The sequence below is a fragment of the Carassius auratus genome, unplaced genomic scaffold (assembly GCF_003368295.1).
Source record: "Carassius auratus strain Wakin unplaced genomic scaffold, ASM336829v1 scaf_tig00215479, whole genome shotgun sequence".
Classification (NCBI taxonomy): Eukaryota; Metazoa; Chordata; class Actinopteri; order Cypriniformes; family Cyprinidae; genus Carassius; species Carassius auratus.
In genome coordinates this window covers 39,493-56,293 of record NW_020528105.1, presented here as the reverse complement: position 1 = coordinate 56,293, position 16,801 = coordinate 39,493, and the positions used below count along the sequence as shown (strand labels likewise).

The window sequence follows — 16,801 nt, the reverse complement described above, 5'->3', positions numbered from 1 at the left end:
ATGCATGCAGTTAGAAACGCAGTACTAAGAATCACGCGTTTATTTAAACATATGAACACAGACAGCGCTGTTAACAGGTTGATGTAACGTCTCCCAGTCCATGACTAGTAAAATAATGACAACTTACCATCTGTATAATATTGAACATGGTTCTTCTTGGAGTAGTGCAGCTTTTTTTTTTTCTACTTCTGCGGAATGGTATGAAACTTGATAAGAGATTTTGCATTTGCTAAGTGAACACGCATACAAAAAACATGGACGTGAATGGTCAAAAACGACCACATTGGAAACGAATGGTAGTGCGCAAAAAAAAATTTCCTTAAAAAGCTCGTTTTTGTGAGATATCAACTTCAAATTCGGAACACAACTTTAGTTTTCTAGTTTTTACATTGTAAAAATTTTACTATAGTATTTTTCTGCATTCTTCATAATAATAACTTCTGTAACACACACACAATATATATATAATATTTTTTTTTATTTATTTATTTTTTTTTTTTACTTTTTAAACTTTTTTTTCACTTCAACAATAATCTATCAAGTGTCTTCTTTTATAAAGAGGCCAAGCTTAAGTCTGTGCTCCAAAGCGTTTTATGGACAGCACAGTGGATCTAATTAAACTATTTGCATTAATTTAGTGCGAAATTATTTAAATTAATAATTTAAAAATGAATTAAATATGAAATGTTTAAATAAAAAAGTGAACATATAGTACATTAATTTAATGGAAATAAAAGTGCGATGTGAAACACATAATTTCTTGTAATCAATTTTTAAAGTGCTTTATGAATAAATTTGAACTGAATTGTGTTCACTGCATTAATCCCGTTTCAGATGAGAGAGTCACTTTAACATGATCTGCTTGTTTTCAGTGAAACTGGAGCCGTGCGAGCGAGATCCTGATCCTGGTGAGTGACCTACATCACACACACACACACACACACACAGCTGAAGTCATGGACGCGTGTGAGTCTGGTTGTGTTCCTGCAGATCTGAAGGAGGAGACTCTCGGTGTCAGCGGCCTCAGTGACGTTAAAGACATTCTGTGTGAGTTAATCAGGGACGGTGCTTTGTCCCGATCAGCGCTGGATCTGTCCCGATCGGGAACGCTTCATCGCAGCAGGTCAGCTTCACAGAAGTGACAGCAAACCAATACACCTTTTGTGGTAGCTAGAGCACCTTTTTTCCTTTTATGATTTAAATCAAAGTTTCTTTCAGCAAAAACAGTCATAGTGGAGTTATTCTTGAGCAGTTTTTACTCGGATGCAATGTTGTATTCTAGTTTTTATTCATATTTTGTATTATGTTTATATTTTTCCATTGTCTTTTTAACTTTAGTTTAATTTTTTAAATAATTTAGTTTAAGTTTGAGTTATTTTAGTAACCAAAATATACTAACCATAAAATGGTTTTATTTTAGTAAGTTGTCATTTTATTAATATTTTGAATCGGTTTTTGATTCCATTTTATTTTATATATATTTTAGTTCACTTGTTAATGATTTGTTGTTGTTGTTTGTGTCTGTGTGCTTTTTAAAATGATTTTATTAATTTGTTTAATTTTGTTTAGTTGAAAGCCTAAAATAACTAAAACTAAATTTAAATAAAAATATATAGACTTAAAAAAAACACACACACAGCTAATGAATAAAATGTTTTATAAATTAAAAAGAAAGTGGACAAATAAACCCTTACGCAAAATATTAATAAAATGTTGTGTAATGAGTTTATTAAATTTAATGTAATTATTTTTTTAAATCATAAAACTAAAACTATATAAAAAAACACTCAGCTAATCAGATTAAATGTTTAAAATTTAGCATGGAAAAATAACTGTAATAATTAAAAGATATATATTTTAAATATGTCTCTATGTTGCCACTAATTAAAAAATAAAATAATATACAATTTTAAATTAAAGCTAAAATAATTTAAGTATTTAAATTATTTTATTATCTTTTTTTTTTACTTTAACATTTTATTGATTAACTGAAAACAAGTTAAAAATGAATAATATCTATATAGTCATTATAACACACACTTCATTATAACAATTTTTATTACATTTTAATAAAATGAAATTAAATTAAATAAATTATATATATGTATATATATTTTGTTATAGATATAGTTTTAGTCAACTGTTCTTGCCCTGTTAGGATAAAAGAGTCTAAATGATGAACAGTCTGAATCTAAACGATCTGTGTTCTGATTGGCTGAGCAGGTCAGTGAGGGATGTGTGACATATTGATTGATTGATTTGATTGGTCGGTGTATCTGTGGTGGGCGGCAGGTCAGAGGTCGAGCCGAGCGGAGCCATGATGGAGGAGGAGCGCAGGGATCTGAGGATGTGGATGAGGAGGAAACAGAGAGAACGACTGATAGAGTACAGAAAACAGAGAGAAGAGAAGAGAGAGAGAGAGCACAGACCCTTCATCTCTCCAGTTAAACACGTGAGACGCCGCAGAACAAACCTGGCTTTCCATTAGAATTATTCTCTCAAGCTGTTTTCTTCATGTTGAGAAAAACCTGTTATAAATCAGGATTCTCAATGTGTTTATAGTTGATAATATTTGATTGTGTGAATAATTACATTTTTATAAATGCATAAACTACTCTTTAAAAATCTGAAGTAGGTTAGATTTGTTTATGGCTCAAGGCTGCATTTATTTGATTAAAAATACAGTAAAAACTGTAAAAATGTGAAATATTATTACAATGTAAAATATCTGTTTTCTGTGTGAATCTGTGTTAAAGTGTAATTTATTTCTGTGATGCTCCGCTGTATTTTCAGCATCATTTCTGATTATTAGAAATGTTGAAAACAGTTAATATTATTGTGGAAACATTATATTTTCATGATTCACAGATAAGGAGAAGGTTAAAAAGAACAGCATATATATATATATTATAAAAAAATATTTTTAAAGCATTATAAATATATTTTCTGTCACTTTTGATCAATTTAATGCATCCTTGATTAATACAAATATTTAAAAAGTAGTTTTTTCAAAAAAACTAAATTTGTATATATTAAAAATACTTATATATAATTTAAACTTTAATAAAAAAAGAAAATATGTACATATAGATTTTCATATTAAAACATGTATACAAATGTATTTAATAACAATTAATTATAATAATAATTTTTTTATTCACAATAATATTATCTAGAGGCTGAATGTTTACTGGAATATTCTTGAAAGAAAGCATGTGCTGCTATAAAACCTGTGAAATTTCTGCAAGAATATCTTAAACAGCCTTAGTTCTATACCAAAAAAACTATTGTTGAAACATTTTTATTTTATTTTATTTTATTTTATTTTATTTTATTTTATTTTACCTTTAATAAAACATTTCTGTAAATGTAGCAGAATTAGCCAACGGTTATTTTTTTCATCCGTAGTCCCTGGACAGAAGTCACCCCAAAAAAGAAATGATTAGAAATGCATGCTAAGAGAATTAAGCAGAGAGAATTACATATCACAATCCATACAACAGTCTATTAATAAAAACACAATATCTGTCTAGCTTTTCCCACACATATTTAAGTCAATAACTGAAAAGTTTTAGTTTTACCCAAAAGCCTGTTAGTAACTTTATTCTTCTGAATAATTATTTCCTGCAGCAGAATCTGACGTCTGTGGATCTGGCAACCAGCAAGAGAACCAAAGCAGAGCGAGACAGGTCTGATTGTGTATCAGTGACTAACACACACTGCTGTTTCATGAGATGTGTGGGTGTGTGTGTGTGTGTGTGTGCAGTGACTAACACACACTGCTCTTATCTGCTGTTTCATGAGATGTGTGTGTGTGTGTGCAGGCTGCTGCTTCAGGAGCATCATGAGCGGAGAGCGCGTGACGCCTGCGGTCTGATCTCTGAGTGCTCACCTCGCCCTTCAGTCTTCCCACAATCCCACAGCAGAGCCTCAGGTGCATTCTGGGATTGCCTCCTCTGTCCATGCTGCAGTGGTTGTGTTGTTTGGAGGAGTCGGTGCTAAACGTCCAGTGCTGTGTTTCAGGAGCACCACTGAGTCCTCAGGGAAAAAGAAGAGGATTCCCAGGAGTCAGAGCGGACCGCAGGGATCTCTGGGGAAAACCGTCACGCTTCAGAGGAAACCTGCTGCTACAACACACGGCTCTCTGAGCCGCAGACTCGGCCTGCACAGACCAGGTTCATATCTCAGTCAGAAACGTGATTCGTTTCAGATGTTTAATCAGTATTTGGAGTATTGGGATCACAAGAAGAGTGTTGTAGAGCAAAACTGATATTTATCACTTGTGTTGCCTGTGGTTCAAAGTTAGACCTTCTGCATTCATTACACACTCGCACGCGTCACATGGCTTCAATCCCACGCTCCTGTGTTTCAGCCAGCGCTCTTCCGGCCGATCGGTTATCCCAGGTCACTCGCCGCGGGATGCTGTCTGACCCCAGGACCAGACCAGAGAAGAAGAAGACCACCCATCAGAGTGAGGACAGGACCACATGTTTCTGTAAAAATAGCAGAATCAGAACCAGATTTATTACACACACACACACACACAGTTAGACACACACACACACACACACATACAGTTAGACATACACACACACACACATATACACACATACTAATACACAGTTAGACACACACACAGTTAGACACACACACATACACACATACAGTTAGACACACACACACACACACATACAGTTAGACATACACACACACACACATATACACACATACTAATACACAGTTAGACACACACACAGTTAGACACACACACATACACACATACAGTTAGACATACACACACACATATACACACATACTAACACACAGTTAGACACACACACACAGTTAGACACACACACACATACTAATACACAGTTAGACACACACACACAGTTAGACACACACACACATATACACACATACTAATACACAGTTAGACACACACACACACATACTAATACACAGTTAGACACACACACACATACTAATACACAGTAAGACACACACACACACACCTACAGTTAGACACACACACACACACAGTTAGACACACACACACATACTAATACACAGTTAGACACACACACACACACACACACACACATACTAATACACAGTAAGACACACACACACACACACACACACACACACACACCTACAGTTAGACACACACACACACACAGTTAGACACACACACTAATACACAGTAAGACACACACACACACACCTACAGTTAGACACACACAGTTAGACACACACACACACATACTAATACACAGTTAGACACACACACACATACTAATACACAGTAAGACACACACACACCTACAGTTAGACACACACAGTTAGACACACACATACTAATACACAGTTAGACACACACACACATACTAATACACAGTTAGACACACACACACACACCTACAGTTAGACACACACACACACACAGTTAGACACACACACACATACTAATACACAGTTAGACACACACACACACACACACACAGTTAGACACACACACACATACTAATACACAGTAAGACACACACACACACACACACACACACACACACACACCTACAGTTAGACACACACACACACAGTTAGACACACACACACATACTAAACACAGTAAGACACACACACACACACACACACACACACACACACCTACAGTTAGACACACACACACACAGTTAGACACACACACACACACACACTAATACACAGTAAGACACACACACCTACAGTTAGACACACACAGTTAGACACACACATACTAATACACAGTTAGACACACACACACATACTAATACACAGTAAGACACACACACCTACAGTTAGACACACACACACACACAGTTACACACACACACACATACTAATACACAGTTAGACACACACACACACACACACAGTTAGACACACACACACATACTAATACACAGTAAGACACACACACACACACACACCTACAGTTAGACACACACACATACAGTTAGACACACACACACATACTAATACACAGTTAGACACACACACACACACACACACACAGTTAGACACACACACACATACTAATACACAGTTAGACACACACACACACACACACACACACACAGTTAGACACACACACACATACTAATACACAGTAAGACACACACACACACACCTACAGTTAGACACACACACACACAGTTAGACACACACACACATACTAATACACAGTAAGACACACACACACACACACACACCTACAGTTAGACACACACACACAGTTAGACACACACACACATACTAATACACAGTTAGACACACACACACACACACACACAGTTAGACACACACACACATACTAATACACAGTAAGACACACACACACACACACACACACCTACAGTTAGACACACACACATACAGTTAGACATACACACACACATATACACACACATACAGACACAAAAGGAGTTTGTCTTGGTGAAAGCGGAGTTATCTTTATCACTAAGACCATGTCAATACATATATAAATATATATATATATACACAATAAACATGACTATGATAGATGGATGGATCTATAGATAGAAGCTAAGAATTATTAAAATAAATTAAAAAGTAAAATAAATATATAATTTTAGAATAAAAGCAAAATATTAATACGAAGTAGAAAAATAATGTGAACACAATAATCAAAGATATCATTTACAGTTACGTGAGGATGTACAGGAAACACACATTGAGATGTTTGTTGTTGTGTCGGGATGAAACGTGTTCCTCTCGTCTACAGCAGAACAGAGAGAAGTGAAAGAGAGAGATCAGACGCATGAGAGAGACGAGGACGAGGACATCAGAGCGGGTGAGACGAACCTGCTAGCTGCTAGTCTCTGCTGTTTCTGTTTTACTTAATCTGAATAATACAACATTTGATAATATTTCATAATTCTGCCACTTGCTTACAGCTTATGAAAAAAAAAAAATGAAAAGGCTATATGGTCAAAAATGACTTCAATTGGAAATTAAAGGGAAATATGAAAAATAAGAAAATACAGAGCAGCTTTTTTGGATACAATCTACAAATCATAATGAAACAGTAAAAAAAAAATTTTTTTTTAATGTAGTGTTTAAGGAATAGATAAATCATGTACCATTTACTTCTATATATAATATAGAAATATTAGAAGAAAATAAAAAAAGAAATCTGTAATGTAATGTTTAAGGAATAAAATAACTAATGTGCCATTTATTTCTATATGTAGTATAGAAAATATTAGAAAAAAATATATATTTTGATATTTTTAATGTAGTATTTAAGAAATAAATAATGTACCATTTATTTCTGTATATTTAGAATTATTGTCTAGTACACTCTCAAGTCCCTACAAGAGTTCTAAAACTCCATGTGGAACACAAATAGTGTAGAGTGTGTTTGGTTGACTCTAGATGTTGTGTTCTGAGGTGAACAGCTGCTGTCTTCTCCAGGGCTGTGAGGATGAGGATGAGGATGATGAGGATCTCCTGCGTGGTCTGGATCTGGACGCGTCTTTCTCAAAGCAGCGGCAGCGTCCTGAGCCAAACTAGACTGGGCGGCGATCGAGAGGATCGTGTCCGAGCAGCAGTGAACGACAGCTGCTGCTGACTGTGAATCAGTGTGTGTGTGTGTGTGTGTGTGTGTGTGTGTCGTGTGTGTGTGTGTATTCATATGTGCTCGACTGTTTGAGCAGAATAAACAGGAATCTTTGGCAGCTGTGTGTGCTCTTGGATTCTTACGACCTCATTGAGTCATTGGCGTTTCTGCTGAACACTAAAGAAGATGTTTTTTTGAGAGCGAACAGTTGACGGCCATTGATTTCTATGCTACAGGAAGAAATACTATGGAAGTGAATGGGTACCATCAACCGTTTTGGTGTTTAAAGCATCATCTTTTTAGCATTAGCAGAAGACAGAAACTCGTACAAAAACTATATAATTTTTAATTTTATTTAAAAAAATAAATATGTAAAATAAGCACAACGCAGTTAAACTTTTATTCCTAACTAGTAATTCCCAAAGCAACCAACTATGTGTCATGTTGTTAACTAAGACTGAAACTACTAAAACAGTTTCTGTAATTGAAATAAAGCTAAAGTATAATGATATAGATAAATCGTGTAAGCTACTACTAAATATTGTAGAAACTGAATTTTCTGTAAAGTTGCTTTGCAATGATTGTAAAGTAAAAAGCACTATAAATTAAATGAAAACAGTGCTAAAATTAAAGTAGTAACTTTTTACAAAAATAGTTGAAATGCTAAAATGCTTAAAACTGACATAAATATAAAGAATAAAAAAAATTAATAAAACTAATTCCTAAACCTCAAACTGCAACCATGAGGCTAAAAGCTATGCTATGTGTCACTCTGAGTAAGTGCTGTAACAGTTTATAAAGCCCTTGATGTTGTTTGGACGCCAGAACCGTGTGTGTGTGTGTGTGTGTGTGTGTGTGTGTGTGGTGTGTGTGTCTGTGTGTGTGTGTGTGTGTGTGTGCGCGTGTCCACCTGGATGTTCCCGTGTTTGGCTCCTGGGATGATCTGAATCCTCTCAAAGTCCCTCCCCAGGATGATGATGTCACAGTCAGAGTAGTACGCCTGTCCCACGAGCCCCGGACAAAACAAACACACACAGTCAGTACCCGGCCCGAGCCTCTTGGGGGCCCTAAGCAGAATTTGATTTGGGGGCCCCCCCTCCCACCACGCGGAGTCACCTGTGCTTCAAGATTATTGACACAAATGTCATGCTATAATGTTACATTATAAATGAATACAGTGAGGTAATGTATTAATACTAAATAAATAAATAATAATCGATACTTAAATCACATACTTTACTCTTAAACTTCTGAACGCCCAAACTGTCACAAAACATGAAATAAATAATTTGCAAATGTCCGAATGCAAATGTGCATTAAATGTGCAATCTTTTAAATGAAAACCAAAATAGACAAACTTTAATATAATAAAAAATGTTACAAAAATAGTTACAAACTTAAATAATGAAGCAAACATAAGAACAGCTAGAATTCAACAATGACAATTGTACAACAATGACCTCAAAATTGTTCCTTGCTAGCTTTTCAGGAGGCAAAGTCACTGATGACATCAGGACAGCAGGATTGTATTGTTGGTGCCCCCCTTCCTCAAATATGATTGATGAAAAAAACACCTACTATAGGGGTGAAAATAGATTTTAAACAAATAAAAAGTAAATGAATAAATTGTATTATTTACTAATTACAATTGTAGCTCTCGACATTTACCTGTGGCTATAACTTTATTATGACTAATTTATTTCATAGTCTTAAGCATTCAGAAATCATGCAAAAGGAATAAAGCAGTTTTACTATGATAAAACCATGGTTTATTTTTTGTAAGGGTTGTGATATGCACGTTTTTTGTTGAAGAAATTATATAGGCTAAAAAGTAACAGCAGCTATTACATGGCATTTGGCTCCCTGTGCAGGCATTTGTAATAACATGTACATAAATAGTTTATTTTGTATGTGCCTACATTATGTATTTTAACAGTGTTATTATTAACCAATCATTATTGCCTCATAGTTTTTTTATATAATGCATTTTAAGTCATTTTAAAGGCTATTGATGGCTTAGGTCTGTTTTTATAGAAACAACAACAACAAAAAAGAATTACAGTATATCAATACTTCTTTCTTTGTAAATTATTATTTGAAGTAACAAAACCATGGTTAATTTGCAGTTATCATGGCTACAAGAAAGATGACTTGTGGTATTAATGATAAAACCATGGGTAATTTCCGTAGGGAACCTGAAAAAAAAGAAAAAAAACTTTAACAGGAATGTGCAAGTATTTCTCCTCAAATGTTACTGAGCTCCAAATTTGCCTTTGAGCCCTTGTGAAAAAGTAGCATAATTTACATATGATTTACAATTTATTTTAATAAATATTAGACATTATATTCAATTGTGCATTATAGCTGACACCTAGATGATCAATTACAGTTGTTTTTATGACTGTAAGTCATTCTCCTCAAATGCTACTGACGTTAGAAAAGTGTATACCAATATCGCATGTAACTTTGGAGACGGTCCCTAAATTTGAGACTCTCGACCGTCCAACGTCCAAGCCACCTTTATGTCCTTTTCTTCTTTCTCTTTTCGCACCAGAGGGATAAGCTACATCCTTTTTGTGACATGGCTTATCATTTATTACAGTGACGCGCACTTGCGCACCGGCGCGAATTGTCAATGCACGAGAGGTGTCTATGCGTAATTTTGCATGACTCAAACGCTAGCAGACACCGCAGCAGTTGTCGGTAAATAAGAATTTTCTTGTCTTGAATTATTAATTTATTCGTTCATTATTCATTTATTCATTCATTTATATCACTTGTTTAAGTTATTTAATTGTAAAAAAAAAAAAAAAGAAAAGTTGATTGGCAGGGGGCCCCAAGCAGCCGCTTAGTTCGCTTATGTCTCGGGCCGGCCCTGCACACAGTCTGACACTGATAATCACAGAGAGTTCTACATATCATCTGAATGTAACGTTTTGCTAAATTTTTATTTATTTTTTTAAATCGAGGAATCAATAAAGAGTTTAATAAAATGTTTTCATTTACGGTTAATAATCTCTGCTGCTGCTGTTACACTCACAGTCACCAACAGCTTGAATCATCTGGACTTTTTGAGTCAAATATTTTGCCAATTTTTTTTTAGCATTTTATTTTATATTATTTCTTAACATATCAGACAATATCTGCCTTCATTTTGCATGCTTATTGGTTATTCTCACTTATAAACTTTTTGTTGCTCTTTTTGTTGTGTATTTTTTTTATCCTCATTTGTAAGTCGCTTTGAATAAAAGCGTCTGCTAAATGAATAAATGTAAATGTAAACTTATCAAATTATGGTTTCGTTTCCTTACATGAATATCGAAATATTCAACTCAAATAAACACTTGTATGATGCAGTATTAGAATTAAAATTTAATTTGGGGTCCTTAAATACCCTAAACACTGCACAGAGGTTAAGATGACCATTGCTACATAAATAAAATTAAAATTGAAACTCATCCTATTTTGTTTTAATTTTCCCTTACTAAATTATACAGTTACTGGTGGACTGTGTGATTACTAACAGGCTATTAACAGAAATGTGTCTCTATGCCTCTTTTCTCTTTATTAAAACTTGATCGAGTAGCCTACGTGATAGAATCAAATGTTTTGCGAATCCGCTCGAAAGACCTGATCTCAAATGATTCGCGAAACGCAATTCGGAGTCCCGATCTGAATCAAATGTTTTGCGAACTCCGAAGCCCCGATCAAATGATTTGCGAAAAGCAATTCGGAGTCCTGATCTGAATAAAATGTTTTATGAACTTGCTCTGAATCCCAGATAAGCTATTTTCAGGTGAAAGCGCTATAGCGTTCATACGCTTGCCGAAAAATGGCGGAGACCAATGTGTAATGTGTGTGTTTTTTTAAGCAACCTTATTTATAATTTCATAGTTTTCCCACTGACGAAAATTAAAAAAAAAAAAAAAGCATCCAAATTGGCCTATATGGCCAGAGTAGGAGGCGACAATTACTGTGAGGAAAGGTAGGCTACTTTAGTGTGTGCTAAGCACTTCACGGAGGATGAGGTCCGTGTCCAACCGGAGTAGACTGGTCGATCTCGCACCGTGGGCTGTGCCTTCCAGGTTTGCGTGGAAAAGTTGCGGAGACGTTAAATCACGCGTCAAAACGGAATGTTTGTGTTGCAGAGCAGTAAATGTGGAGATGGTACAGGAGCACGATTACAACAGCCGTCCAGTCCCAGGTGAGTGTAATGTGTTAACTAAAACAATAACTTCTATTAAAAGCTAAACGGCAACTATAGACATTAATCAAATAGTATGTTTTATTTGTATTGTTCAATGTAACGTTATATAGCTACATTTAATGTAGCACATGGTAGCAGTTATGCTAACAGTCGAGCAGGTTAGTGAAGTGGTGTTTTTATACTTTTGCCATCATCCTTTTATACTGCTCTCTTTCTGGCTTAAGTCACACAAAATTAACAGACATTTAAAGTTATCAATAAAATCCACAACAATGTAGGAAATACGAGCAGTTGAACAAACATCTGTTGTACAAGCAGAATTCAAATTATTTTAAAATGGTTTGTAGGTTATTTCACTTTGAATTGATGTTCATAAATGCATAAATGTGATAGTAAATTTCCAAATTAATGAGTTTTTTTTATTAAAGTGTTATATTCAACACAAAATAATACATTTATTCCCACGTTCTCGCGACCTTGTGCAACGTTCCCTAAAAGTTATCTAAAGGTAACGAAAGTTCCGAACCATTACAGAACATTAGGGACGTTCTTGGAACGTCTAGGTGAAGGAGAGCGGAGACGTGGTGCTGTCTGGAGCAAATATAGATCTGCAGACGGATGTGTGTGTCAGCGCCGGGTTTCCGCAGGTCTGCACACACACACACACACACACACACACACATCTGAGACCAGACTCCGAGCACAGCGTGATGATGTGGTTCGTTCACAGAGCCTCGGCCTGCAGAGCGACCTGGTGTTCTCTGAGATCGAACGCAGGATCAGAGACGGCGGTCAGGAGCTGGTGAAGAAGGTCAACGCTGTGTTCGGATGGAGATCAGCAAAGACGACAGAACCATCTGAGACTGGAGTGAACCAGACTCTGCAGAATATCATTCATTCTCTTAACACAAGCAAAGATATCTGCTAAAGGGGTGAGGAATATAACTAACTATTAAGAGAATATATTTTTTCTTACCACATTTGCAGATATTTTTGCAACAAAATAGTTTTCTTGTCCTATCACACAGTCACGTGTTTTATGATGCACATTTAAGTGTTTCTATCGTCGTTTATGTGCACGTTTTCTTACCAGATAAGAAATGTATCCTACTTTGTTGAATGCATACGTTTATGCACATTTTTAGAATTTGTATTAGTTTCCATCAGGTGTTTATTATTTATTTATTTATTTATTTTTATGTGATATCCCAAAATGTGCATAAAAATTGGTGAATGGAAACAGTGAGACTGCAAACAATCCTCTTACTCGTGTTTGTCTTGTGTTCTAGTATAAATATCTGAATATTCTTGAATCAAGATGCATTTACTGTACAAGTAACAATTTGAAATGATTTTTTTTTTTCAATTATCAAAATGTTGTTAGTTTTGGCTTAAAACGAGCAGAAATATCTGCCAATGGGGGAAGAAAAAGAATCTTGTTTAGCCTTTGAATTCAGATTCTTTTTCTTACATCATTGGTAAATATTTTTGAATGTTTCAATGAACTGTTTGAAACAAAAAAGGTTGTATTTCAGTAATAATTCAAAATTATCAAAATAAAATTGATAAAATAATGGTTTATATTTTAATATCCTTTAAAATATCATTTATTTCTGTGATGTGCAGCTGTATTTTCAGCATCATTCCTCCAGTCTTCAGTGTCACATGATCTTTAGAAATCATGAAAATATGATGATTTATTATTAGAACTATTAATAGTTGTGCTACCAAATATTATTTTGGAATCTGCAATACTTTTTTAAGGATTCTTCGATGTATCATTTTTTTTTAAAGAACAGCATTCATTCAAAATATAAATCTCTTCTAACAATATTAATCTTTGATATCACTTCTTATCAATTAAACACATCCTGAAAAGATTCTAAAATCTAATAAAGAATACAATTTCTCATAAAAAAAGAAAGGATAAAAATGTACTGACCCCAAACTATTGAACTGTAGTGAATATTGTTAGAAAATATTGAAGACACTGAAGACTGGAGGAAAGATGCTGAAAATACAGCTGCACATCACATGTATATTAAAATAGAAAAATGTTAATAATATTTCACAATATTACATGTTTTCCAGTATTTTTGATCAAATAAATGCTGTCTTGAGGAGTAAAATAAATTCCTGTAAAAAAAAACATTAAAAATCATTCTGATCCCAAACTCTGACCGGTAGTGTGTGTATGTGTGTGTGTGTTTATATATCTAAATATATATAAGCCCACTAACACACTAGGCAAGGAAAGTTTATTTATATTTCATACACAATGGTAATTCAAAGTGCTTTACATAAAAGAAAGTAAAATAATCATAAAGAAAAATTATAACAAAAGTAAAACAAGCAATTTTAAAACTTTTATAATGATTAAAACATTTACTTAATTAAAATTAATTTAAAAACAGTTACAAAATTATTTTGCATTAAAAAAAACAGTGAAAATATAGTGCAATCAATTCGGACATTGCGCAGTGCTCATTCAATAAATGCACAGCCAAACAGATGAGTTTTAAGTCTAGATGTAAATGTGACTAGTGTTTTACATCTGATCTCTTCTGGAAGCTGATTCCAACTGCGAGCGGCATAGAAACTAAAAGCAGATTCCCCTTGTTTTGTGTGAACCCTTGGTATTTCTAACTGCATTACTTGAGGATGTGCTAATCGCCTTCCTGATATTGATGATCTTCTCAGAAAAGAAGGATGCAAACTCATTGCATTTGCTGTCGGAGAGCATTTCACTGGGAATCTGTCTTCAGTCTATGTCTCGTAACTTTGAACGCTCCTCTGTGCAGTGCACATCTGAATCAACCGAGGGCGCGAACATGCTCCGAAATGCCGATCTGAATCAACCGAGTCGTGAACATGCTCCGAAGTGCCGATCTGAATCAACCGAGGGCGCGAACATGCTCCGAAGTGCCGATCTGAAATCAACCGAGTCGCGAAAATGCTCCGAAGTGCCGATCTGAATCCATCGAGTCGCAAACAGGCTCCGAAGTGCCGAATCAACCGAGTCGCAAACAGGCTCCGAAGTGCCGATCTGAATCCATCGAGTCGCGAACAGGCTCCGAAGTGCCGAATCAACCGAGTCGCGAACATGCTCCGAAGTGCCGATCTGAATCAACCAAGTCGCAAACAGGCTCCGAAGTGCCGATCTGAATCAACCGAGTCACTAACATGCTCCGAAGGGCCGATCTGAATCAACCGAGTCGCGAACAGGCTCCGAAGTGCCGATCTGAATCAACCGAGTCGCGAACAGGCTCCGAAGTCCCGAGCTGAAAACTTCGACCAAAGAATGTAAAAAATAACTCTATTTCTCTAATAACTCTACAACTCTATGAAAGACTCAGATCACGTATCTAAAAATAAATCGCTATAGACAGTAAAAGAGAAATAATAAGAGGAGTGAAGTTTCCTGCTGTTCTGCTGTGTTTGGTCCTCACTCGCGTCTGACGCTCGGCGGCGCGTCTCCGCCCCTCACACGCGCGTTTACAAGGCTAATTAATCATCTTTATTAATTATTATACATTTACTTCATTGTCAGCTTCAGGTACTTCATTTATTATTGTTCAATGAACTGTTTGAAACAAAAAAGGTTGTATTTCAGTAATAGTTCAAAATTATCAAAATAAAATTCATAAAAAAATGGTTTATATTTTAATATCCTTTACAATATAATTTATTTCTGTGATGTGCAGCTGTATTTTCAGCATCATTCCTCCAGTCTTCAGTGTCACATGATCTTTAGAAATCATGAAAATATGATGATTTATTATTAGAACGATTAATAGTTGTGCTACCAAATATTATTTTGGAATCTGCAATACTTTTTTTAAGGATTCTTCGATGTATCATTTTTTTTTAAAAGAACAGCATTCATTCAAAATATAAATCTCTTCTAACAATATTAATCTTTGATATCACTTCTTATCAATTAAACACATCCTGAAAAGATTCTAAAATCTAATAAAGAATACAATTTCTTATGGAAAAAGAAAGGATACAAATTTACTGACCCCAAACTATTGAACTGTAGTGAATATTGTTAGAAAATATTTATATTTTAAATAAATGTTCTTCTTTTTAACTTTTTATTCATCAAAGAATCCTGAAAAAAGTATCACAGGTTCCAAAATAATATTTATCAGCAAAACTGTTGATAATTCTAATAATAAATCATCATATTATTCTGATTTCTGAAGATCATGTGACACTGAAGACTGGAGGAAAGATGCTGAAAATACAGCTGCACATCACATGAATAAATTACACTTTCATGTATATTAAAATAGAAAAATGTTAATAATATTTCACAATATGACATGTTTTCCAGTATTTTTGATCAAATAAATGTCTTGATGAGTAAAATAAATTCCTGTAAAAAAACATTCAAAATCATTCTGATCCCAAACTCTGACCGGTAGTGTGTGTATGTGTGTGTGTTTATATATATATATATATATATATATAAGCCCACTAACACACTAGGCAAGGAAAGTTTATTTATATTTCATACACAATGATAATTCAAAGTGCTTTACATAAAAGAAAGTAAAACAATCATAAAGAAAAATTATAACAAAAGTAAAACAAGCAATTTTAAAACTTTTATAATGATTACAACATTTACTTAATTAAAATTAATTTAAAAACAGTTACAAAATTATTTTGCATTAAAAAAAACAGTGAAAATATAGTGCAATCAGTTCGGACATTGCGCAGTGCTCATTCAATAAATGCACAGCCAAACAGATGAGTTTTAAGTCTAGATGTGACTAGTGTTTTACATCTGATCTCTTCTGGAAGCTGATTCCAACTGCGAGCGGCATAGAAACTAAAAGCAGATTCCCCTTGTTTTTGTGTGAACCCTTGGTATTTCTAACTGCATTACTTGAGGATGTGCTAATCGCCTTCCTGATATTGATGATCTTCTCAGAAAAGAAGGATGCAAACTCATTGCATTT

General features: G+C 34.6%; 1 protein-coding gene across 3 annotated transcripts; it reads left to right on the top strand.

Moving 5' to 3' along the window:
* Nucleotides 1–838: 838 nt before the first annotated feature.
* On the top strand, nucleotides 839–6,848 carry LOC113094877 (ciliogenesis and planar polarity effector 1-like). 3 transcript variants are annotated; one of them, XM_026260510.1, is made up of 8 exons: nucleotides 839–908; nucleotides 991–1,123; nucleotides 2,293–2,452; nucleotides 3,634–3,689; nucleotides 3,825–3,934; nucleotides 4,024–4,175; nucleotides 4,373–4,471; nucleotides 6,788–6,848. In XM_026260510.1, exons 1-6 carry the CDS (start codon nucleotides 854–856, stop codon nucleotides 4,146–4,148), a joined length of 639 nt encoding a protein of 212 aa, XP_026116295.1. In that variant the 5' UTR covers nucleotides 839–853; the 3' UTR covers nucleotides 4,149–4,175; nucleotides 4,373–4,471; nucleotides 6,788–6,848. The 3 variants fall into 3 exon arrangements, with proteins under 3 accessions (XP_026116295.1, XP_026116293.1, XP_026116294.1); XM_026260508.1 differs by having other exon boundaries at nucleotides 3,631–3,689; XM_026260509.1 differs by having other exon boundaries at nucleotides 3,631–3,689; nucleotides 6,791–6,844.
* The last annotated feature ends 9,953 nt before the right edge of the window (nucleotides 6,849–16,801 follow it).